General features: G+C 43.4%; 1 protein-coding gene across 1 annotated transcript in view; it reads left to right on the top strand.

The window, feature by feature from the left end:
- The first annotated feature begins 7,499 nt into the window (after window positions 1-7,499).
- ITIH2 (inter-alpha-trypsin inhibitor heavy chain 2) overlaps window positions 7,500-23,429 on the top strand; it is a 36,003-nt gene continuing 20,073 nt past the window's right edge. Inside the window, exons 1-9 of the mRNA XM_072825878.1 lie at window positions 7,500-7,713; window positions 9,413-9,487; window positions 11,035-11,067; window positions 12,678-12,847; window positions 15,452-15,556; window positions 16,294-16,456; window positions 20,400-20,507; window positions 21,188-21,316; window positions 22,653-22,769. Of these exons, the coding sequence (XP_072681979.1) occupies window positions 7,630-7,713; window positions 9,413-9,487; window positions 11,035-11,067; window positions 12,678-12,847; window positions 15,452-15,556; window positions 16,294-16,456; window positions 20,400-20,507; window positions 21,188-21,316; window positions 22,653-22,769 (984 nt within the window). The 5' untranslated portion in view covers window positions 7,500-7,629. The remainder of the gene's footprint in view (window positions 7,714-9,412; window positions 9,488-11,034; window positions 11,068-12,677; window positions 12,848-15,451; window positions 15,557-16,293; window positions 16,457-20,399; window positions 20,508-21,187; window positions 21,317-22,652; window positions 22,770-23,429) is intronic.

Here is a 23,429-nt window from a genome sequence, read left to right as displayed (position 1 = left end):
TCAGGCTCCTGGCATGAAGCCTGCTTCTGTCTCTGCCTCTCTTTCTCTCTTTCTCTGTCTCTCATGAACAAATAAATAATATCATAAATAAATAAATAAATAAATAAATAAATAAATAAATAAATAAATATTTTAAAAAAAACAAAGCATAAACTCTAAGGCTTATATTATGATTGATCTGAGCAGAAGAAACAAAGACCAAAGGGTAGTAGCAGCTAGGGACGCCTGGGTGGCTCAGTCGGTAAAGCATCTGCCTTCAGCTCAGGTCATGAGCTCAGGGTCCTGGGGTCGAGCCCGGTGTCAGGCTCCCTGCTCCCTCTCCCTCTGCCCCTCCCCCTGCTTGTGCTGTCTCTCTGTCTGTCAAGTAAATAAATAAAATATTGAAAGAAAAAATCAACGCCCTAATGATACAAGTAATTCACAACTCTAGAACTCTAGCTACTGCTTATTGAGCAGTGAGTGCACACCCAGTATTGCACGTGCGTTACTGTACTTACCACTCACGAGAACTGTGTAAGGAGATGTGAGGGTCCCGATGTGCTAGTGCTCCTCTAACGAGGCACCACACATGGATGACTTAACAACAGGCATCTATTTCTCACCGCTTTAGAGGCTGGGAAGCTTAAAACCAATGCTTCATCAGCCAGCTGGGCGTCTGGGGAGCGGTCTCCTCGAGGCTTTGCAGACAGCCGCCTTCTCACCATGTACGGTGCACTCACCTGGCAGGGAGTCGGGGGTAGAGAGGGAGAAAGAGGATTCTCGGGTGTCTCTTCCTATAAAGACACTAATCCTATAGGATCAGGGCCCTATCTTTATGACCTTTTTATTTTGTTGAAGATTGTATTTATTTATTTGTCTGAGAGAGAACACAAGCAGGGGGAGTGGCACGCAGAGGGAGAGGGAGCTGAGCAGAGAGCCCAACATGGGGCTCGATCCCAGAACCCTGGGATCACGACCTGAACAGAAGGCAGATGGTTCACTGACTAAGCCACCCAGGCGCCCCTTTATGACCCTCTTTAAACTTAATTATCTCCTATAGACCCATCTCCAAATACAGGTGCATCGGAGGTTAGGGCTTCAGTGTAGGAATTTGGAGGACACATAATTCAGTCCTTAGAGGTGGGAGATGGTTCTCATTTTACTAACAAGACTCAGATTACAAGGCCACCTAAGGTCTCACAACTAGTAAGTGAAAAAAAACAGAATTATGAACACAAGAAGACAGACTCCAGAGCCCAATGCTCTTGACCACTACCCTAAAGAAGAAAGAATAAATTGTCCATAAACCCCCCACCTAGATAGGACATTTTAGTCACCAAGATTTCTTGGCTGTTTGACAACTTACGCATCTTTTTATAGCTGTGAATGTAAAGTCCTCACTAATCTGCATCTGCATGCTGTTGAGCATTAATCAGTAATAATTGGCAATTTATTTTCTTTTTTCTTTTTTTTTTTTTTTTAGAGAGAGAGAGAGTGAGCTGAGTGGGACAAAGGCAGAAGGAGAGAGAAAATCTTAGGCAGATTCCATGCCCAGCACGGAGCCTGACGCAAGGCTCGATCTCATGACCCTGACATCACGACCTGAGCTGAAACCATGAGTCGCATGCTTAACCAAGGCACCCCTGGCACATACACTTCTGTGGATCAAAAGCACACACTTGCAAACTGACATAAATATAGCGTTTTCTGGGAGCATCTTATGATGGGTCCTCACTGCTGCTGCCTTGTTTAGACCCTCATGCCGCCACCCCATGCGCTCCGTCAGCCTCCTCAGGAGCTCCTTGGGTTTTGTCTTTCATTTCCATCATCCTAGCTGCACCCAAAGGATCTTTATAAAATGCGGATTTTGTCCTGCCTCTCAAATCCTCCGTGGGATCCCCACTGTCTGCAGCACAAAGTTGAGAGTCCCTTGACACAGCGCATCAGGCTCTCCGGCCCTGGTCCCTGTGGCCATCTCCTGCCAGCCTCAGGTACGCCCACTACCCCAATGCCCTTGCCACCTCTGCACACCCTGAGCTCGCTTCCCGGGTGGCATCCTTCCACTGTCAGCCTGGACAAATCTGCCCTTCCTTCTAGACCCAATGGAAGCAATGTCTCGTCTGTACAATGTGCATCCATGTCTCAAAGGGAGTTGGCCACAACTTCCCCTGGGCCGCCTTTGAGCCACGTCCTATTCTCCAGTTTATCACAGGTTCCTGAGTGCCCTTCACACGTCATTCTGCTCCACCACTCTGAGCCACTTGAAAATGAGAACTTCCTGGGCACCTGGGTGGTGCAGGGGTTGAGCGGCTGCCTTCAGCTCAGGGAGTGACCCCAGGGTCCTGGGATCGAGTCCCGCATCGGGCTCCCCACTGGGAGCCTGCTTCTCCCTCTGCCTATGTCTCTACCTCTCTCTGTGTGTCTCTCATGTCTTTTTTTTTTTTTTTAAGATTTATTTATTTACTTTCAGAGAGAGAGCATGTGCATGCCAGCTGAGGGTGGGAAGGGCGAGCAGAAAGAGAGAGAGAGAGGAACAGACTCCTGCTGGGTGCGGAACCACCTTAAGGCTCAATCCTATGACACCCCCCCCAGACCCCCACCCCCACCCCCAGATCATGAACCCAGCCAAAATCAAGAGTCCGACACTCAACCAACGGAGCCACCCAGGCACACCTAGGCCATCCTCTTGGAGGGTGACACAGCAGGGTGCAGCTTGCCCCCTCAGCTCTATGCTCCCATCCCACCTCCAGCCCCCTTGAGCCAGTTACTTAACCTCTCTGAGGCTCCAGGCTTCCATCTGTGAAGGAGGGGCCAAGACGGATTGTGGCTTTCACCTGTCCTGGTAAATCCTAACCGGTTTTGCTCACCATGTGTATTCAATTCATTTTACTGTTTTCTTTCTTGAGTGCCTAAAAGAAGACCCAGCACCTCATGGCCTACCCAGTTTTCATCATTCTGTTTAACAAGAAATTTTTCAAACTATTTAAAAATTTTTATATATGATATGAGGCATGGATTAAAGTTAATTCCTTTGCATGTCATTCATTATCTGATTGTTCCAGGAGCATTTATTAAGGATTAAATTTATTCCGTATTGTTTTATAGCTATATAGCATATTCTCTATGATGTGCATTTCTGGACTATTATTTTATTCCACTGAATAGTATCTATATTTTTAAGGCATCAAACCATTATTTTTTTAAACTTGTATTTTAAAACCTAAAACACCGGGCATAATTCTTACTGTTTAAAAACCATGTTTCAGGGGCACCTGGTTGGCTCAGTGGTTGAGCGTCTGCCTTCAGCTCAGGTCATCACCTTGGGGTCCTGGGATCGAGTTACCGCATCAGGTCCCCTTGCAAGGAGCCGGCTTCTCCCTCTGTCTATGTCTCTGCCTCTCTCTCTGCGTCTCTCATGAATAAATAGATAAATCTTGAAAACAAAACAAAACAAAAAAAACACCTTGTTTCTTTGGCTTTGTCTTTTCATCCCATAGGATTTTCCGGTTCCATAAACTTTTCTATGGGATACTACCATCAATATTTCTTTTTTTATTTTTTTTACCATCAATATTTCATAAAATATTTTTATGAATCTAGCTAATGATTTAATTATTAATTCCTAGTACTATTAGCATTAACAAGTAGCATTTTTAAGAGTACAGTGCTCCCTTTATTCATGGCTTCCTTCTTTTTACCAGAGTTTTAGATATTTCTTGTTATAAATCTCTGTCCTGACTTAAATTCTTATGTGCTTCTGATACAATTAGTAGAAAAGAACTTCTTTTGTGCTATTTCTGATGCAATCACTAATAAAAAGAAAGGTAACTGATTTTGTGGGTTCACCTTGTACCTCACTGTTTGGCTAAACAACTTTGCTACCACTAGTCATTTTTTTTTAATGAGAGTCCAAATTTTCTGGATTAGTAGTTTCACCCTCAACAAAAACTAATCTTTTGGTTTCTCTTTTTAAGAGAAGTGACTTTTCTGCACCATGTTTCTTAATCTTTTCCAACTTGACTCTTGGTTTTACACACACACACACACACACACACACACACTTCCCATCAAGTTAAAAAAAATTGCCTCCTGAGACTAATATTTTAAGCACTTTCATCTGAAACAGATTATGGAATTTGTTGAATGGCTTCTCAAGAGCTATCGAGATAGTGAAAAAATGTTAATATTTTTGTTGCTAAAGTTTTAGTTTGATAAATTTTCTTGTGTAATACGAGTCTCAATTTCCTAGGCTAACCCACTTTCGCTATCCAGGATTATTCTTTTCTGGTAAGAAAATGTTGTCCAGGATAATATCTACTATTTTTTTTATTTTTCTAAAGATTTTATTTATTTATTCATGAGAGACACAGAAAGAGAGAGAGAGGCAGAGACACAGGCAGAGGGAGAAGCAGGCTCCATGCAGGGAGCCCGACACGGGACTCAGTCCCAGGTCTCCAGGATCACGCCCTGGGCTGAAGGCGGCGCTAAACTGCTGAGCCACCCAGGCTGCCCAATATCTACTATTTTAAATAATGTGTAATAATAATAATTGGTCCTAAAACTTTTTTAGTGTGTACTTCAGATATGTAGGTGAAGACAGTATCCATTATCTACCTCATTAAATGAATTAAAAACCATGTTGTGTTCTGTAAGCTGTCCAGATACTGTACATCCTATGAAGTTCCAAAAAAAAAATAGTAGGTTCAATGATATTTTTTTATGTCTCTTTTTCTATTTCTTGTTCTGAGTTTTGGTCTGTTTACTTCTACATCACGGATCATTTTAAATACTTTACATTTCATGTACGGTGTCTTATGAATTTGACATACTGGTCAATTCATGTTACTACTGTACATCACACTTTCATTTTTTAATTTATTATCATATCTTCTGCATTCATTAATCAGACAGATGGATCTCTGTCTTCTAATTTAAAAAATCAATATTGTATCATTTTTCTCCAAATTGTTGATTTCCACTCAAATTTAATTCTCTCTTCTGACATTTTTTTTGGTTACTATTTGCTATGACATCTATTTTAACCTGATACTATCTTTGTAGAATCTGTTTTCAAATCTCTGAAATAAAGAGATTTTTTTTTTAAGATTTGATTTATTTTTTCATGAGAGACACAGAGAGAGAGAGGCAGAGACATAGGCAGAGAGAGAAGCAGGCTCCATGCAGGGAGCCTGATGTGGGACTCGATCCCGGGACTCCAGGACCAGCAGGCACCAAACTGCTGAGCCATCCAGGGATCCCCTGAAATAAAGAGATTTTTAATGCAATATCAACTTTTAGTCTGTTTTGTCTCATTGAGATAGTCTCTCATGGAGATAGCATGGGTTTGATCTTTTTTTAAAAAATTGTCTGTAACCCTTCCTAATCTTACAGGTAAATTTAACCTATATGCATTTTATATTCTACTTGAACCTGTACTGTAAACTATTTTAGACATGTGCTTGGGGGTTATAAATAAAACTATAATTTTTTAAAGTACCATCCAGCATATTTCAATTTACAGGATTATCTTTCTGGCATACTTTTTAAAAGATTTTATTTATTTATTCATGAGAGAAAAAGAGAGGCAGAGACACAGGCAGAGGGAGAAGCAGGCTCCATGCAGGGAGCCTGATGTGGGACTTGATCCCAGGTCTCCAGGATCATGCCCTGGGCTGAAGGCCACGCTAAATCGCTGAGCCACCTGGGCTGCCCTCTGGGATATTTTTTTACTTTCTTTTTCACTTGCATTGTTTCTAAAATCTTTTAAACCATTTCCCTTTAAACAAAATCCAACAGCTTTCTCAGACAACCGGCCCTGTGTTCAATGAAACTCTCACAGTGAGTCTTTGAGGCTCGAGGGAAGCTCCCAAGTGTGATCACAACTGAATCTGCTGGGAAAAGCCCTAGAGCAACATGTTTGAGACACCATAGCAGACTTCCTATGTCTCTCTGGGTGTAAGTTCCCCTGTGTGAGTGGACTTTTAGAGAGTGATCATTTCCAGCAGCAGGTCTGTGGCCAGGTGCTAAATCACAGCACATTAGGCAGGAAGCCATGCGTTCCATTCTGAGAAGGAAAGCCAAAAACAACGTGACCAAACTGAGGTCCACAGCATCACCCATGTGCAAGCAGATGTCTGCAGTAGAGGCTCAGGAAAAAAGATTCATCAAGTAGACTTGCTACCCAGATGGGGGATTACAGGTGAATTCTAGTCTAGATTCACACCCAGAACACTGGTTCCCAGGGATAGACCGCAGATTATAGCTGCTAGGCCCATGTGGTCATGAAGAGCAAAGGCTTTCGGGTCAGGCCAAACTTGCTGGATCTGTGTCTTCACTTACTAACCATAGATGTGAATAAAACCTAGCCTCAGGGCACCTGGGTGGCTCAGTTGGTTAAGCATCAGCCTTCAGTTTAGGTCATGATCCTGGAGTCTCTGTGTCTGGCTCCCTGCTGGAGGAGGAGTCAGCTTCTGCCTCTGCCTCTGCCCTCCACTGACTTCTGTTTGCTCTCTTGCACCCTCTCTCTCAAATAAAGGAAATATTTAAAAAAATACTTAGCCTTGTTTTCTTCAATAATAAAGGAAGACAAATATAGTACATACCTCACATGGTTCTTTTTTGAAAAATATTTATTTATTTATCCATGAGAGACACACAGAGAGGGGCAGAGACACAGGCAGAGGGAGAAGCAGGCTCCTTGCAGGAAGCCCAATGTGGGACTCAATCCCAGGACCCTAGGATCGTGTCCTGAGCCACCCAGGTGCCCCTGGTTCTTTTACAGATTAATAAATAAAAGGATTAGAAATAATACAAGTAAAAGCATCCAATCCCAGGAGGCTCAATAAATCTTAGTTAATATTATCATTCCATCCAGACCACAAATGGGAAGGCATAGTACATAGTGCTTCCAGGCTGGGTTTTCTCTGATTCTGGAACGGAGGAGAATTCTTCCCCACCCCCCACCCCCACCCCTGACCTGAGTGGGGCTGATCGGGGGCAGCTGCAGGGACAGACATTATTCTCTTGGTCAAAGACATTCAGGTAAGGACCTCCCTGAAGAGCGTGCCTTTGCACCTGGCTCAGCCTCACCGCAACAGGTACTTGGTTATCAGAAAGAGAGAAGGAAAAAACCCCAGCCGCGAGTGCTTGGCTCCTAACACCCTTGTGTTTCTTTTTCCACTTTTGCTAAACTTCACTTGCTTTTATTTTAAATAAAAGGATCTCCTTTCCGTAAATGTCATGCTTTCACCCGTTTCTCTGTGACTTGATTTCCCCGTGTGGCTTCCCACCTGGTACTTCAAAGAGGATGCTGCTGCTCTTAGGTCTCTCTGATTCCCAGAGGAAGGGAAATAAGCAGGAGCCAAAGAAAGCGGGTCCCTCTGACCCTGCCTTGTCCTCACTGGCCCCGTGGCTCCCTGTGGCTTCGCTGTTTGAATAACCTCCGGGTGTCCCATCCACCCCCACGGTTCCAGCTTGAACTCCAGAACAAATATTTGTCCCGTTTTTTTGAACAAAGTTTGGGAGCTTTCTTCTTCTTTCGACTTCTTTTAAAACACGGGCTCTTTCTGCTGCTCCTTTGAACTGGGTTCAGCGAGGGGTAGGATCCCCCCGGACCCCTCACGGGGAGCTTGGCAAAGCCACGCAGCAAAAATGAATCGGCTCATGTGCCTCCTCATCTGCTTCTTTGTTTTTGAAACACAAGGCTTCGAAATCCCCACCAATGGACTTCCAGAGGTAAGTACTTCCAGAAAACTCTTTGCTGTGGGCCTCTACGCAGATTCAGTCAATAACCACTGGAAAGGAAAGGAAAGGAAATTTATGATAAAATTCATCTGAGTAGGAGTGTTCATGGTTCTAATTACCCGGAATGGGTATTTACCTTTTAAAGGATTAATGGGATTTGCATGAGAATTCAGTCCAATTCAATGGAGCGGCCCCACAGTGCAACATTTACTGAACCCAGCCGTGCACTCCTTATCCTAACAATGGGGATAATTGATCTAACCCCCCCAAAGGGTGTTGGGGAATTAAATGACATATGTAAACTACCCAGCACAATGCAAGGACTAGGAAGCACTTAATAATTATTAGCTGTGATGAGGATGGCACATCATTATCACTCTTGCACTAAGAGTGTAAGAAAAGCCATTATCAGAGCACTATTGTTTTTCCTACCTAAGTGAACAATGAGTCCTGTCATGAGGGCACTTTAAATATTCCCGGTAAGAGAAGGGGGGAGATGGCAAGTGGGCTGTCAGAGTGCAGGAATTCTCTCCAGGGAGCTCAAGGGTTCCACTTTGGTTCCTTGGCCATCCCCAACATCAGGAAAGTCGTGGACTGAGTCATTTTGAAAGTCAAGCAAGAGCTGTTTTGACGCCTGAAAAGGAAACTGAGTTATGGGGATATCCTAAGAGGTGCAGAGGCTTTGTAATGCTTGCAGAGTGGATTACCCACACAAATGCCAAAGAACAGGAGGGCATATTTGCAGGGAAAATTTAAAAAAAAAAAAACAAAAAACTCTGTCTGCTTAGAAATATCTTATTCTCCAATACCTTAAGAATCACCAGAATGCGTTGGCAATCTCATTGACAGAGCCGGGGGTTGAAGCCAAGACATCCAAACATGTTTGTTGTGCTCTTTCAGTCACTTCTTACCGGTATTCCTTTCTTATCAACATCTTTTTGCAACATTTTTATTTTTAATTTTAAATTTGTTTCTATTTAAGTTCAATTTGCCAACATATAGGTTAACACCCAGTGTTCATCCCATTAAGTGCCCTCCTCAGGGCCTGGCACCCAGTTACCCCATCCCCCCCGCCCACCTCCCCTTCCGCAACCCTTTGTTTCCCAGAGTTAGGAATTTCTCATGGTTTGTCTCTCTAATTTTTCCCACTCAGTTCCCCTTCTTTGTCTTATAATCCCTTTCACTATTTCTTATATTCCCCGTATGAGTAAAACCATATGATGATTGTCCTTCTCCGATTGACTTATTTCACTCTGCATAATATGCTCCAGTTCCATCCACGTCGAAGCAAATGGTGGGTATTCAACATTTTTAATTGGCGGAGACCTATGGACACATTTGCCTACTCGCATGCTTGCTAATGCCAATGTCTACACAAACCTGATCACTGGGTTACTATGAGCCCAATCTGTAAGTCCAGATCATCTCCTGTCAAACTAAAAAATACCTTCCTTCGTCCAACAAACTTGAATAGAATAGCTTCCATTTTCTCACCTCTTAGACCAACCAAGCAAATATAAATACATTAAAGAGCTATGTGTTTAAAAAAAAAAGGGGGGGGGGGTTTCCCAAAGGTAGAGGAAACAAGCTAGAAAAATGTGATGAATGACCTTATGCCTGTCGCTATCTGCCTCCTTTGCTCTAGATCATTTTTATTAATAGAAATAAATATTGTCAATTCTTTTTTAAGTTTGCAGAATATGGAGATCTTGTGGAACTGGCCCCAGGCAAATTTCAGTTTGTGCCGGAGAACCGGAGGTATCAGGTACAGTAAGCCTTAGTCTCAAAAGGGAAAATAAGTAAAAGAGATCATGACTGATGAAGTAAGATTAGGATTAAGATGCTTTTTCCTAGATTTTCTCAGAGCTTGTTTTTTATCATAATGGTCACCTTAGTTCCTTAAAGGATGAATGGCTATGTGTTCTCTTCAAATTTTAAGATTATGTGATGATTTTACTGCCTTTTCAGGAAAGATTTCTTCTGAGGAGGGCATTTTTTTTCCCCCAGTGGTGGCAGACACTGTCCACTGAGTATACATTCTCCTTGGATGGTGTAGCCTTGGGGTGCAGCCCAGGGAGCATAGGGACTGGCCATGTCCAAAGCTACATCCTGGATGCCGCCAGCAACAGCACAGATGCATCCTGTAATTCATAGGGGTGAATTCTCCAGGAGGCCAGGAAGGGTGTGGCTTCTCCCACATGGAGTCCACGCGCTGAGAAAGGGGATATTTAAGGAAGCAACGCTAAGCTGACCAATGACTTATTTCATATGGGTGTGAATTTTTGACTTTATATTAGTCCAGGTTTCTTGTAGACCGATAATAAAAAAAACCCAAAGGGCAAGCTCTCGTGTCATCTAGCCACAAGAGAGAAAACTTCATCGAGAATTGCATTCAAAAAAGTTCAAAAGAAGGTGCCTGTTGACCTCACAATGTCACATAACATGCCCTAAGACCTTAGTTCACTCCAAATCAGGCTAGCTAGCCTTACATCCAGCACCTGACTTATTCTGTTAAAGTCCAACAGACATTAGATGTTCACTCATCTCTTTAAACCCAATTCAGCTTTCCATGCCCAGAAGATAGTTCTTCATGTGGATAATTCCCCAACGTAGCAGTGAGGGTATGGGATTTTCCACATGCCAGTCACTATGCCTGGCTCCAGGGCCACCCCAAAAAGGAAATGCCTCAAAATCCCTACCCTAATGTAGCTGAGTCCAATGGAGGAGACAGACATGCACTCCCATTGTCTTGCTTGGAAGGAAGAGCTTAGCTGCCATGAAAACTTAATAAAAGAAGCTTATCTTGTTTGGGGGTGGGCATGAGAGAGTTTGTGAAAATCCCCCTGAGCTGAGATCTGAAGGATGAGTGGGGGCTGGGCAGACGAGGGCACCTGGAAATAAAGCACTACAGACCTTGCAAATGGCACGCCCAGAGCCCCGTGGTGGGCGGGGGCATCCAGATTACCATTCTACTAGATAAGAAAATAAATCAACTAGGACAAAGGGGAGATAGGCCATGCAGCATGAGTTTCATTGAATATTTTCATTTAAAAACATTTGCTCTAGCATTCTATCAAAGAATGGTGTGCTTGCGAAGTGGCCGAGAAGTGTGTTCAGAGAAACACACCGGTGGGAAAACAGTATTTGAGAATATTTAACATTTATGTCTCAGTTCCAGTAAATGAATTGTAACTCAGTATTGAAGGGGGAAAAAAAAAACTTTTTTTTTTTTGACTGAGAGAAAGCAGTTTTTGTCCTCTAGGTAATAAGTAACACACTTTTGAAGAATGATTGTCTAACTTCCTTCCACAGAGAAGTGTTTTTGGAGAATCTGGAGAGGTGATGGTGAGTTTACTTTGATTTTGTTAAAAATTGATGACCAAATGATTTTCCTGTTATCTATTATCTGGAGATCAATATAGTTGCCTCCTTTGTCTCTATCCCTGAGAGCATTTACCTGACTTTCGAAATACCCTCTTGCCCAATTCTGCCTGGAAGGGTGTCTAGAATTCAATATGAGAGGGTATAGTATATATGTAGCCAGGAGACATGTCACCAGGAGCTGAAAATGTCCTTTCTCTCTGTTTTCTCAAGTTTTGCCAACAACATGGATTTCATCCAAGCATATGTATTCATTCCAACTTAGCAGTTTTAACTTAAAATATGACACCTAAAGGATTTGGAGGGGGAAAAAGAATGGGAAAGGAGCTCCCAAACATGAAATGGCCCGATTCCCTGAGATGTTCAAAGAAGTCCTTCCTGTGGTGATAAAACATCAAAAGGAAGTGGTTTATGTTGGCTTCCTGCTCTGAATTGACAGAAACTGTTAGAAGCACGCATTTAAAGGGTAGGAAGGGCGAGTAACTCAGCCCGGATTTTGTTTTAGCTTGAGGTGACCTGGCTGTTACCGAGTTGGGAGGCTTACTCTTGGCGGACGAAGTCCCGGAGATGACACTTAGTGTGGAAATAAGCAAATCCTTTTAGAGCAGAAGGCAAAATCTAACAGGTCACCTAATTGCCATAGCCGTGAAGGAGCTTGCTGTTCTCAGGCATCTCCTGAAAGATGTGTGCTTCTAGAGCCTTGACTTTCAGCACAGTGACAGACTTATTTGTTAGAGGGGAGCTGCCCTAATCAGTAGGGATCGGTAAGATCAGTAGACAAGGGTTAGCAGAGCAGCTCCAAGACCAATCATGACATCAACAAGATACTTTCTCTTCATATTCTAACGGTTGCTCACACCCATCAGTGTGTCATATTTGGCTCTAATTGGGGGAAGGAGAAGAGAATGGGGAGAAGATGGCACCATGAAAGATAAGATGGAAGAAGGCAGGGGCACCTGGATAGCTCAGTTGGTTAAGTGCCTGCCTTCAGCTTAGGTCATGATCCCAGGGTCCTGGGATTGAGCCCTGAGTCAGGCTCTCTGCTCCATGAAGACTCTCTTTCTCCCTCTGCCTCTGCTGCTCCCCCTGCTCGTGGTCTCTTTCTCAAATACATAAATAATTTTTTAAAAAATGGAAGAAGGCAGATAGCAGTATGGGAAAGATATGTGTACTTCCACCCCACTCTACTCTTGGCCGTACCCTGCTCTGAAGATACAGCCAGGGTCCCCAAAAACCCTGCCATGCCGCATCCATTCCCTTGCTAGGTCCTGCATTTGAAGTTATTTCTTGAACTTTCTCAATCCAATCTTGCATCCATTTTCTACTTTCTACGTCGTTATTTATAGACTCCCAGAGCTGAGAGGCCTCTTAAGAGATCGCAAAACAAAGGCAGACTTCGGCCTGGCAAGGGGATTCCAAGCTAGGAGAATGCTTTATACTACCTGAGTTATATGCTTAACAATGCCTGAGAATTATGCATAATAAAATGCAGTGCTCTTAATTAACATCAAAAACGTGGTGAAGTTCTATGTCATTTTGCTATGAGTAGCCCTATGCTTTCTTGCATGTTACAGGAAGAGGCTGATCAAGTAACTCTTTATAGCTACAAAGTCCAGTCCACTATTACCTCTCGTATGGCCAACACCATCATCCAGACCAAACTAGTGAACAACTCCCCACAGCCTCAGAATGTCGTGTTTGATGTTCAGATTCCCAAAGGAGCCTTCATCTCCAACTTCTCCATGTGAGTAACTCCTATTTAGACTCTACTCAGAGAATCCAACCCCCTAATAGCTAGAATGGACCTTAATGGTCAGTTGCTCCCATGGTTCTCATTCTCAGAGCCGTGGACCCACTGGATGTCAAGAGTCATCGTGGGCTGGGTCCCTATAATTTGTTTCCATTCAAAGTGTCAGAATTTGTGAAGGATTTGCTTTTCATTTCTAAAAAAACTAAAGCAATTAAGCTATCTCTCTGGTAACACTCTTACTTGGGCATTTTAATGTGCTTTCTGGGGTAGGGGGAGAAATATATGGGCTTGCCATGACTTACATGAAACCATATACAAGTGCAGAGCAGTTCTGTGTATCCTGTCATATTTCTCTATGGGGAAAAAAACACGAGAACGACTGATTAAATCCAATCATCTGTCCGGTGATTGAATTCCTCTGTTACCCCAAGGACAAATGGCTTATCCAGGCTCGACTTGAATATCCCCTTAATGATAAACTCACTACTTCCCAGAGCAATCCACTCAATGATTGATAGGCCTGTTAGAATTATTTCTCATACTTACTTGAAATTTATTCCATTTCTACCCAGTGACTCTGGTTCCGCACACAAATTTTTTTTTTCTAATTCTCTGCAAAATACAAACTGAAGGATGTATGATTTCATTTCGAGGATGAAATGATATGCTGTCTGAGACTGACTTCAAAATAATCGAGATGGTGAGCGCAGGGGTAGAGGTGAACTGAGACTGAGTACTGATAATGCTGTGGCTCAGGGATGGTTTCATGGAGGTTTCTTCTATTCTTCTATTTTTTTTTTTTGTATATTTGAAGATTTCCATAATAAAAAATATTTTTCAACCACTCAAGGCTTTTTAGAAAGTGAGGCCAGTTATATCGTCCCACCTGGTGGCTACATTTTTCAGGGCTAAACATTCCCTGTTCCTCCAAGTGTTTGGATGGCTTTCTACTCTCAGTCATGTAAGTGACCATCCCTAGAGTGTCCACCTGGCCATGTCCTACTCAGATTGCCTAGAACAGAGCACAGGGCTCTGCATACAGTTTGGCCTTTTTTTTTTTTCTTTTTACTAAGACATTAGATTGAGTTGCTTCTCATTTGCTTTGGCCTTTTACCACCAAGTTAACCAGCAATAACCGTGAATAAATAAAGCATTCCAATACCATGCACTTTGGCTTCTGAAAACTGTAGAGCTTAACTATATACTCTAAACAAAACAAAGTAGATGGGGAAAAGGCATTAGGTGACTTTGAAATGGTATCCTTTGAATTGGCTTAGAAATTTATTTATTTTTTTTTTAATTTTTAGACAACCTGTTCTGAAAATGTAGGAGGAAGAGCTTTTATGTAGTATAATTATATGACACTGTGCTTGAAAAATTATATTTACAAATATTCTAATACATTTTTATTTTTAAACTACATAACCGGAATTTATTCTAGATGCTGCTTCTTTCTGTTTTCCTTTATTCCTTTCCTTCTTCTCCACCTCATGTCATAGAAGATTTGAGGTGACAAAAGATAGAATTACAACATATACATTTTTTGCTCTCCCTCCACTCAGGGCTGAATTTATAAGACCAGAGAAGGTAGCCAACTCAATCACCAAAGTTTTATATGAACTTCACAAAATATTGCTTCTGCTTTTTTTGTCAAGATTCCAAATATTCTCCCATCAGAGGTAATTTCCTTTAGTCTTAAAGACTTCTTGGTCTTTGAAGCTGACCATAAGTTGAGGGGAATAGCGCAGTCCTGGACACATGGGGTCCAGTTCTACCTCTGTCTCTGACCAACTGTGTGACCTTGAGTCACTGTCTCCTGGCTCTGACTTTTCATCTAAAGAGGCGGCCTTCAAGTGAGCCTCACCAAGCTTTCCATTGGTACTTGGGACCGGAAACTGGCCCTCACACTGCAGGACGTCTAGTGTTCTCCATATGGCGAGGGATCCTGTCCATTTGAGTGCCATAGGTCCCATTTTACTTCTGAAATCCTGTAATTTGACAGCTCTGACCAATCATTACTTGGAAAGCATTAGATGACAGTCAGTTTAATTAAGGTGGGTAGAGATGGAGTTGCAAAGGGAAGTCAGAGGTCCCTAAGGGAGATGTTAGAGAGGTAAACACAAATTTGCAAAGGGATTTCCCAATGCCTCCCTTCATCTTTCCTCACTCTCTTCTACCCTTGCTGGAGAGTATGAGCCCTGGGATCCTAGAATGATCTTCTAAACAAATGTAAGCCAGATAACTAGTGATTTTGCAGGCTCCTCTTCTCGACATATTTGCAATTCGGAAGAGTTACCCAAAGGGGACAACACTTACTCTGAAGGGTAAAACTTAAAAATCAGAATCAATTTTAAACACAAGAAGCAGCATCCAAGGGGAGGCTTTCAGGATGGGCACCTATCTCTTAACTCAACTCTCAGATGAAGAGACTGCTGACTATGAGATAAGCCAATGTCTCCCTTTTCTTCTCTTCTAGGTGCAAAATGTTAATTGCCCACATTTGCTAAATCTTCTTGGTTGTGTTGTTTGTTATTTGTTTCGTTGAGACTACTACTCGGGAAAACCCAACAGCTCAGTGGCCTCCTGTCATTTTTTTAGGACTGTAGACGGCACAACATTCACCAGTTCCATTAGGGAGAAGACAGTGGGTCGTGCACTCTACTCCCAGGCAAGAGCCAAAGGCAAGACCACGGGGTTGGTGAGGTAAGGGCTGGGCCAGCATGGACTAAGGTCTCATCTGATAGCTGCTCCCACTCTATCCCAAAGCCCAAAGCATCCTCATTTAACAATCCTGCTGTTTCCTCTTTAAAACTAAACACCTCAAGCAATGATCACAGTAAACTCACTATGTATGTGTTTAAGTAAGGGCTTATGCTGGAAATACCTATTCCACTTGATGTGATCATAGATGTTTTCTTTCTGAAGACTTTCAATGATGTAAAGAATCTCTAGAATGAGCCTCTAGTGCAGCGGAGGCAGTGTGTGCTGTGGCTGGAATTGCCAGTTTGGCTCTGAGCCCAGCCCCACAACTGAGTAGCCATGTGATCTTGAGCTGGTCACTAATCATCAATTAGCCTCATTTGTTGTCATCTGGGAAATGAGAACAATGGTATCCATCCTGCAGAGCTCCCGTGTCAGAAATGATGCATGTCAAGGTCCCAGCATGGACTAGGGATCAGTAACTGGTAGCTTCCTGCAGATGACGCTCAGATTTGTAAGAAGCTGTGAAAGAAAGAGACCAGATAGGAGAGGATACTAAACTGTTGGCAGAATTAAAGTTACCTAGAGGTTTCTGTGTCCTCGACTATACCTGCTGTTCATTTGCATGAACACCCTGAGCAGGCTTGATTGCCCACAAAAGCCTAGGTGCCCTCTGCATAGATGTGGGGTCTCGCTCTCCATCATGGATAGGGTGACTCACATCAGGGTTAAACCTTTAGGAGCCGGGCTCTTGACATGGAAAACTTCCAAACCGAAGTAAACATCCTCCCTGGAGCGAAGGTGCAGTTTGAACTTCATTACCAGGAAGTGAAGTGGAGGAAGCTGGGATCCTATGAACACAGGCTCCATCTGCAGCCAGGGCGACTGGCCAAGCACTTGGAGGTGAGCCGGGTTTTGCAGGGTGCACAGTGACCCCATCTGCCGATGGCTCCTAACCCTGATTTATACATTCTGCTGGTCACCACTCTTTGTGGTGTTGGATGTATTCAACTCAGCAAGACGGTGAGGTGGACTGAGAAGCTGATGGGTTTGGAGTCTACCGGGACACTTCCTTGGAGATTTCAATGCCAGCTTGGCTTGGCTCTTTATTAGTTGTGTTAGTTTCCTAGGGTTGCTGCCATAAGTGATTACAAACTGGGTAGCTTAAAACAATAGAAAATCATTTTCTCACAGTTTGGGAGGACAAAAATCTGAAATCCAGGTGTTAGCAGAGCCTTACTCCTGAAGACTTGGGGGTCCTTACTCCTGAATCTGTTCCCTGCTTCTCCCAGCATCTGGCAGCTGCTGGCACTCCTTGACCTGTGGTCTCATAGCCACATCACCCCAATCTCTGCCTTGGTAGTCACGCCATGCTCTCCCCTATGTGTTTCAAATCACCCTCTGCCTTCTTATGAGAAAACTCATCATTGGATTTCGGGTCCACTGAATAGTACAGGATGATCTCAAGATCCTTACCTTAAGTTCATCTATGAAGATGCTTTTTCCAGATGAGGTAACATTCACAGTTGCCAGGGATTTGATGTAGACATCAAATTGGGGGGTTCCAGTAGGGTGGGGAGGTAGGGTGCCATTCAACCAATACACTAGCCTTCTGACATGGGACACATTATCCTGAGTGTCCATTTTTTCATCTGTGTAAAGGGGACGAGAACGTATTTTCCATATAATTCATGGAAATAGGTGGCAAATAATAGGAATCAGTGAATATTAATTGTCTTCCTCTGTCACCCCATTGCCCTACCAATATGAACTCACCTTTGCTGTAAACTTGACCTGTTACCCTAAGAACTGAGACACTCTTTGGGGGGCTTGAGTCTTTGTGACATCACATGAACATTTTGTGTCAGGGGCAGAGCAGAGCCAGAAGCAGCCAAGGAGAGTATATGATCCAATCTGCCTCTCCATTAGACAGAATGGAGATAGGATAGATGATAGGAAGGTGAGGCCTGTAGGCAGAGAAGACTCCAGGGGATGAAGCGATCATGGTGAAATTTCTACTCTAATTTGAGAAGCTGCATATCTGACCAATGGAACCCCCCCTTCTTCTCATGACCACTGTGTGGCATCAGCTTGCTCTCAGGGTAAATGCCATTGAGTTATTTGGTGCCTTTGTGAAAACTAGGAAAAGATGCCCTTTGTACTGGCAAATTCAGCCCCATATAAGGACACAACACTTGGCAAGTGGGTTATGGGCTGGATCTCAGCACCCTCGTACAGTCCTGGCTGGGGGCTCTGCACAACTCAACATGTGGCCCTGGCTATTTTTCTAGGAGTAATGATGAATGAGTGGCATTCTCCTTCTCAATCCTATGAATCTCATGGTAAATAGATATGATTAGCATCTTGCCTGCAATGATGCAAGTGCTGAGGTTGTTAATAATAATATTAATAGCAACTGAGTTAATGATATGAGGATACTTCTATAACATTTTAATGAGATGGTGATATGTCATTGACTTCTCCCCACAAGTTGTAAAGTAGATCTCATTAGCCCTGATATACAGATATATATAAATAACTTGCCTAAGGAAATAGCTAAGAAACAAGTAAAATTTGAGATAATGTCTACCTCTGAAACTGTGTTCTTAGCTATAAATCCAAGGATGTAGTTTGAGTCCATAAAGATAATGATTTTTAACATACATACCACATAGCACACAAATCTTTCTTATATTTCTGAAATTTTTGTTCATCCTTAAATTTCCCAAGCTCTTAGAAAATCCTTGTTTTTAAAATAAGACGTAGTCTGAATAGCTTAGCAAGAGTGTAAGACGAAGTGGCAAGTTTCCCAAGTTCTAATCCAGAGTCTGCACTCACAGCTGTGAACTCTGGGCAAATCCATTTCCTGTCCTTCAGTGTTTCATCTGTGAAAGTTGGACTAGGTGAGTCTTCGGGTACTTTCCTGCTCTAACAGCCTACGAAATGTATCCATTTCTGAAGAGGCTTAACCTCATCCAGAGATATATTAAGGAGAAATCATAAAATTGGACCTCCTTGTGTTTATTCCAGAAACATTTTCTAATCACCATCAGAAGGACTACCCAACTGGAAATGCATTTCCCTCACAGGAATCAGAGAATACATCACTTTTTAATTCCCACCTCTACCCCCCTAGATATATCAAATCTTGGGAATACATTTTATTCCAACATCTGTGTTCCTTACAGAAAAGCTAACCAAAATGGTGAGTGACTCAGGGCCACCATGGACTGGTTCCAGCCTATCAGAGGGACCAGCTATGCAACCTTAGATATCCACCCCCAAAGCATAGTGTCCTACTAGATTGGGGGGGGGGCATGTCTGCCTCAAATTGAGCACAGGACTGCTAATAGCTTCTGCGACACTTGGGAAAAGGTCTTCCTGCCATTTGCATGCTTGTATGGAGAGACTGAACCTTGTCTTGAGTACCCTACATTTGTTTATAGGTAGAACCTTATGGAAGAATGAAAGCAGTGGCCCCAGTTTTCTGCAACTCCCCAACTTTTCTCCCTTACCTCCAGGAGCTGCTCAATCAACTACCTAAAATGCCTGGGTCAGACTGTCCTGGAATGTCTGATTCACCTGATTTTGTGTAGATTTAGTTCTTACCAACATGGAGAATCTGGAGCTAACAGAAATCTTGGAGGCAAATTAAGCTCAAATCTTACGCTGTAATTTATAATAACCAAGAAAGAAAATGTTGGCTTTGCTTGGACAAGTGTACATGACTTTATGAAAGCAGATTTTAAAAAAAATCAGGAGGCATTTGGGTGGCTTCAGTCAGTTAAGCGTCTGATTCTTGATCTCAGCTCAAGACTTGATCTCAGGGTTGTGAGTTCAAGTCCTACATTGAGCCCCACCCTGGACATGGAGCCCACACACACACACACAAAAAAATCAGAGAAAAATTTGGCATGATTCCAAAGCTAGCTATTTCCAAAGAGGAGAGAACTCATCACTATTATAAATGATCCTAAATGAGGAAGAGGCAATAAGGAAACAAATGTGCATAGGGCTCTATCTCATGGCCTCTCTTTTAAGTGGGTGTGTGCAAAAGATGGGAAATCTCATGAAAAACATATAGGATACTGTGGCATGGGGCTAATGAATAGTGTGGTGAAGTCAACTGAAAAGATGAAGCAGAAGCTACTGGAAGTCAAGAAGCAGTGTACAAAGTATTAGGAACTTGGGCCCTAGGTTTGAAGCCTGGTTCAGCCTCTTATAAGCTGGGTCACTCTGAATCTGTTTCTTCATCCATAAAGTAAACAATAGCAAATAAAACAACAGGTAATAAGAATATAAGAATTAAATGAGTTCATACATACATGGTGCTTAGCAGAGTACTTTGAGTCTACAGAGAGAAATGGAAGCCATGACTATGGTTTTTCCAAGGATCACCCAAATGGATTTCCTCCTGCTTAGCTCTGTTCAGAGCACATAGACAGTAAAGGGATAAAAAAGCCTTGGGCCTTCATTGACAGATGCACAGACTAAGTGCAGAATCATTTCTCAGTGGCTTTCCTTTTTTTGTTTCCTTTGATAAAGTGAATACTCTTATAAACAACAACAAAAAGAACAGGATAGAGATGGAGAATGAGATAAGAGAAAGGAAGTACTGAGTTGCCCAAAGAGTCTTCAGCCCACGTGCTAGGATGAATCATATCCCGTGGCAGGTGAGGTGATCATGGAAGTGTGCTGGGTTATCTCTGGGAAAGCTTGAAGATGAGAAGAACAGCAGAGGGTGTAGCAATTGTACTTTTTCCTAAAAAAAAAAAAAAAAAAAAAAAAAAAAAAATGCCTTGAATGATATTTTAATGCTTTGAGTAATTTTCTTTCTCATCTCCAGGTAGACGTGTGGGTTATTGAACCTCAGGGAATACGATTTCTTCATGTTCCTGACACATTTGATGGCCATTTTGATGGTGTTCCAGTCATATCTAAAGGACAACAGAAGGTATCATATGTAGTGCCTGTTGCAGAGAGTCTAAGTGGCCATGAGCTCATGGGTTCTTTGCCCCTCCTGTGCTCTGGGGTACAGAAAGGTGCTCAGGTGGTAGACTCTGTGATGGAACAGAGATCTCTGAGCAGAATATAGGGTCCCCACCATCTATAGAACACCACTCCCAATTGCTTCTGCATTTTGACCAGCGACCATCCTCTTTGGGGCACCATTTCCCTCAAGTCATGGGCTTGACCAGGAGCTAAAAGACAGCTTTCTTGTAATACATGATAGGTTTTCACTGGTCACAGCAAGAGATACTCAGCTTAATTCTCTGTACTTTGTGACCAATAAGAACCAACAGCGGAGGCATCAAACTCCTCTAAGGACCTTTCACCAACTCTTTCTCAAGCTGGTAGCCTTCTCTCTGATGGGGGAAGGAGGGAGAAATTCTTTGGGTATCTTAAGAAGTCCTAAAACCTGGGCAGCAGCACCATGGGATGGTAGATGCCCCTTCCCAGGCCCAGCACCATCCCTTGTGTTGGAAATGGGGCTGTTGATGCTGCCTGGAGGCAGGCTGGCCATTGAGCCATGGGGATAGCTCTTCCCCTGTGTGCATGGGAAGGTGTCACCCCTCACCTGGGGAGGGAGAGGCACAGACCGTGAGCTCCAACATCCATCACTGTTCTTTCCAGGCACATGTGTCCTTCAAGCCCTCTGTGGCCCGGCAAAGAAAATGCTCCAACTGCTCTGAGACTGCAGTAGACGGAGAGCTGGTGGTGATGTATGATGTGAACAGAGAAGAGAAGGCCGGAGAACTCGAGGTGGGTGAAACCAATCTCTGAGAGAACCGCCATGCTGAGGCCCAACAGCTCCCTGTCTTCTAGGTGGCTCCTAGCTGCCATGGCAAGTGTCTAGTGGCAGAGAAGGGACTAAATCCTATTTCCCTAAGTGTTACTAAGCATCATCTTTTCATGTCAAGAAAACCAAATAGAGTGTCCTCGAGTTTCATATCCTTGTCCCAGAAAGATGCTTCTAGGCCTTATATGAAGTACAGTATGAAATTCACAAAATGGGAATTTTGGATGACCTTTGAAGGCCCTTTGCAACTAAACTATCAAAGAAAGCAGAGAGGTTATGGGGCTGGGTGGACGGAACAACCAAGAGAAAGATCTGGGCTAGTGGCAGATTCCAGGGCTACTGTTCATTTGAGAGATTGCTTCCTTCCTTTCCTTTTTTGTCGTGTCTTAAGTGTATGTCTGTATTTCCCTTGTGCTAAGATAAGAGCCCTTAGAGGGTATCCGAAAGCCTGTGCTTCTGTCCAGGATGGTGGTACAGAAGCACCCACAGGTATACATTCCACACCTAGGCCTTGTACCACCTTGATAGAAACAACCATAGGGCAATGAAAAGAGAACTAGAGGAGCCAGGCATTAGGGCCCAGAGAAGACAAAGACATGGAATGGCCTTCTAATAACTTCAAGAAAAATCCAAACTCCCTAGAGTACTGATAAAGGTCTTCATGATCTGTCCTGCTGACTCTCCACCTAATTCCTCGAATTCTTGAATTATACAGCCCTCATGGTGGTGCTGAACCACTTACAGAGCCCCTAGTATGCCATATTTTCTCACCCTTATCTGGATCTCTCTTCCCCACTCCTAACAGGCCAACTCCAAACTCACACTCAAGTTGAGTGTAGATTCCATTTCCTTAGGAAAGACACCCCCCATCTGAGTCAGATACACATCCACTGGGTGCTCTCAGAGCCCTTTATTTTCCTGACCATAGCACATAACAAACAGTATGCTACAGTTGCTTCCTACTTGTCTGGATCCTTGGCTGGTCTGAGAGCGCTGTGAGGGCAGAGTCTCTGCCCCATTGGCTGTTGGTTAACGGGATCCCTGGAAAGCAGGTTCCCCAGAAGACTAGGTGGCTGGAAGGGAGTGAAGTGAAATGCCCTGGGGAGTGAAACTACCCAGAGAGCCTGGGCCTTCCCAGGAGAGGAGTGGGGGAGAACAGGAAAGAGGAGGGAGAGACATGGATGGATACGGAGCCTCTCCTTCATGACCAGCATGCCTCCTGTTCCCCCAGTGCTCGCCTCTTCTTAGTCCCTAGAGCCCCCTCTTCCTACCTTCTAAATATTGTGTTCTGTTTTCTAGGTATTTAATGGATATTTTGTCCACTTTTTCGCTCCTGAGAACCTGGACCCAATTCCCAAAAACATCCTCTTTGTCATTGATGTTAGCGGCTCAATGTGGGGAATAAAAATGAAACAAGTGAGTACCTCCCTGTTGGATCCTCACTTTCTCTGATCCCCTCCCAACATGGCAGACATTCAATGTACCTTCCCCCCGCCCCTCCCCTCCAGCCTCCCAGGCCTCATCTTCATCAGCTCAGGCTGCTCAAAGAACCACAGAACTGGTGGCTTATGAACAACAGACATTTATCTCAAAACTCAGGGCTCTGAAAAATGTCATCTCCCTTCCTACTTGCTGGGTTCACTCTTGCATTTCATAGTCTTGTTCTGCGTAACGTTTTACTTTACCATTTTGCCATTGTTCACAAGTGACTTTGTAACCCTTACAGGTGCATCTCTTCAGTGCACCGATGGAGGAGGGAAATTCTGAATGTGGGAGATGCAAGGGCCAGTTGCTGGCCACATTCTTCAATAGATGAGGGAGAAGGAAAGCTAGCTCCCCAGGGGATGGATGCGCATTCTATAGAAATACTACTAGTTCTCCTAGATTACAGGGCAAGAAGGCAGGAGACTGTGGAAGTTTTCTTCTGATTGCTTTGTCAGTGAAGTTGGAATCCAGGTCGGGAGCTGAGACAGGAAGAGAGAGGTGTTGGTAGTCTGAAGAGAAAAGAGATGAGAAATAGCAATTTAAGAGAGAGGGCGAGTCACTGGACTTTGATTCTTAGCCACTACTAAGGGG

This window comes from Canis lupus, chromosome 5 (genome assembly GCF_048164855.1).
Source record: "Canis lupus baileyi chromosome 5, mCanLup2.hap1, whole genome shotgun sequence".
NCBI classification, from domain to species: Eukaryota; Metazoa; Chordata; class Mammalia; order Carnivora; family Canidae; genus Canis; species Canis lupus.
Note: the sequence above shows the minus strand (reverse complement) of the source record. Positions and strands in the feature narration are given on the sequence as shown.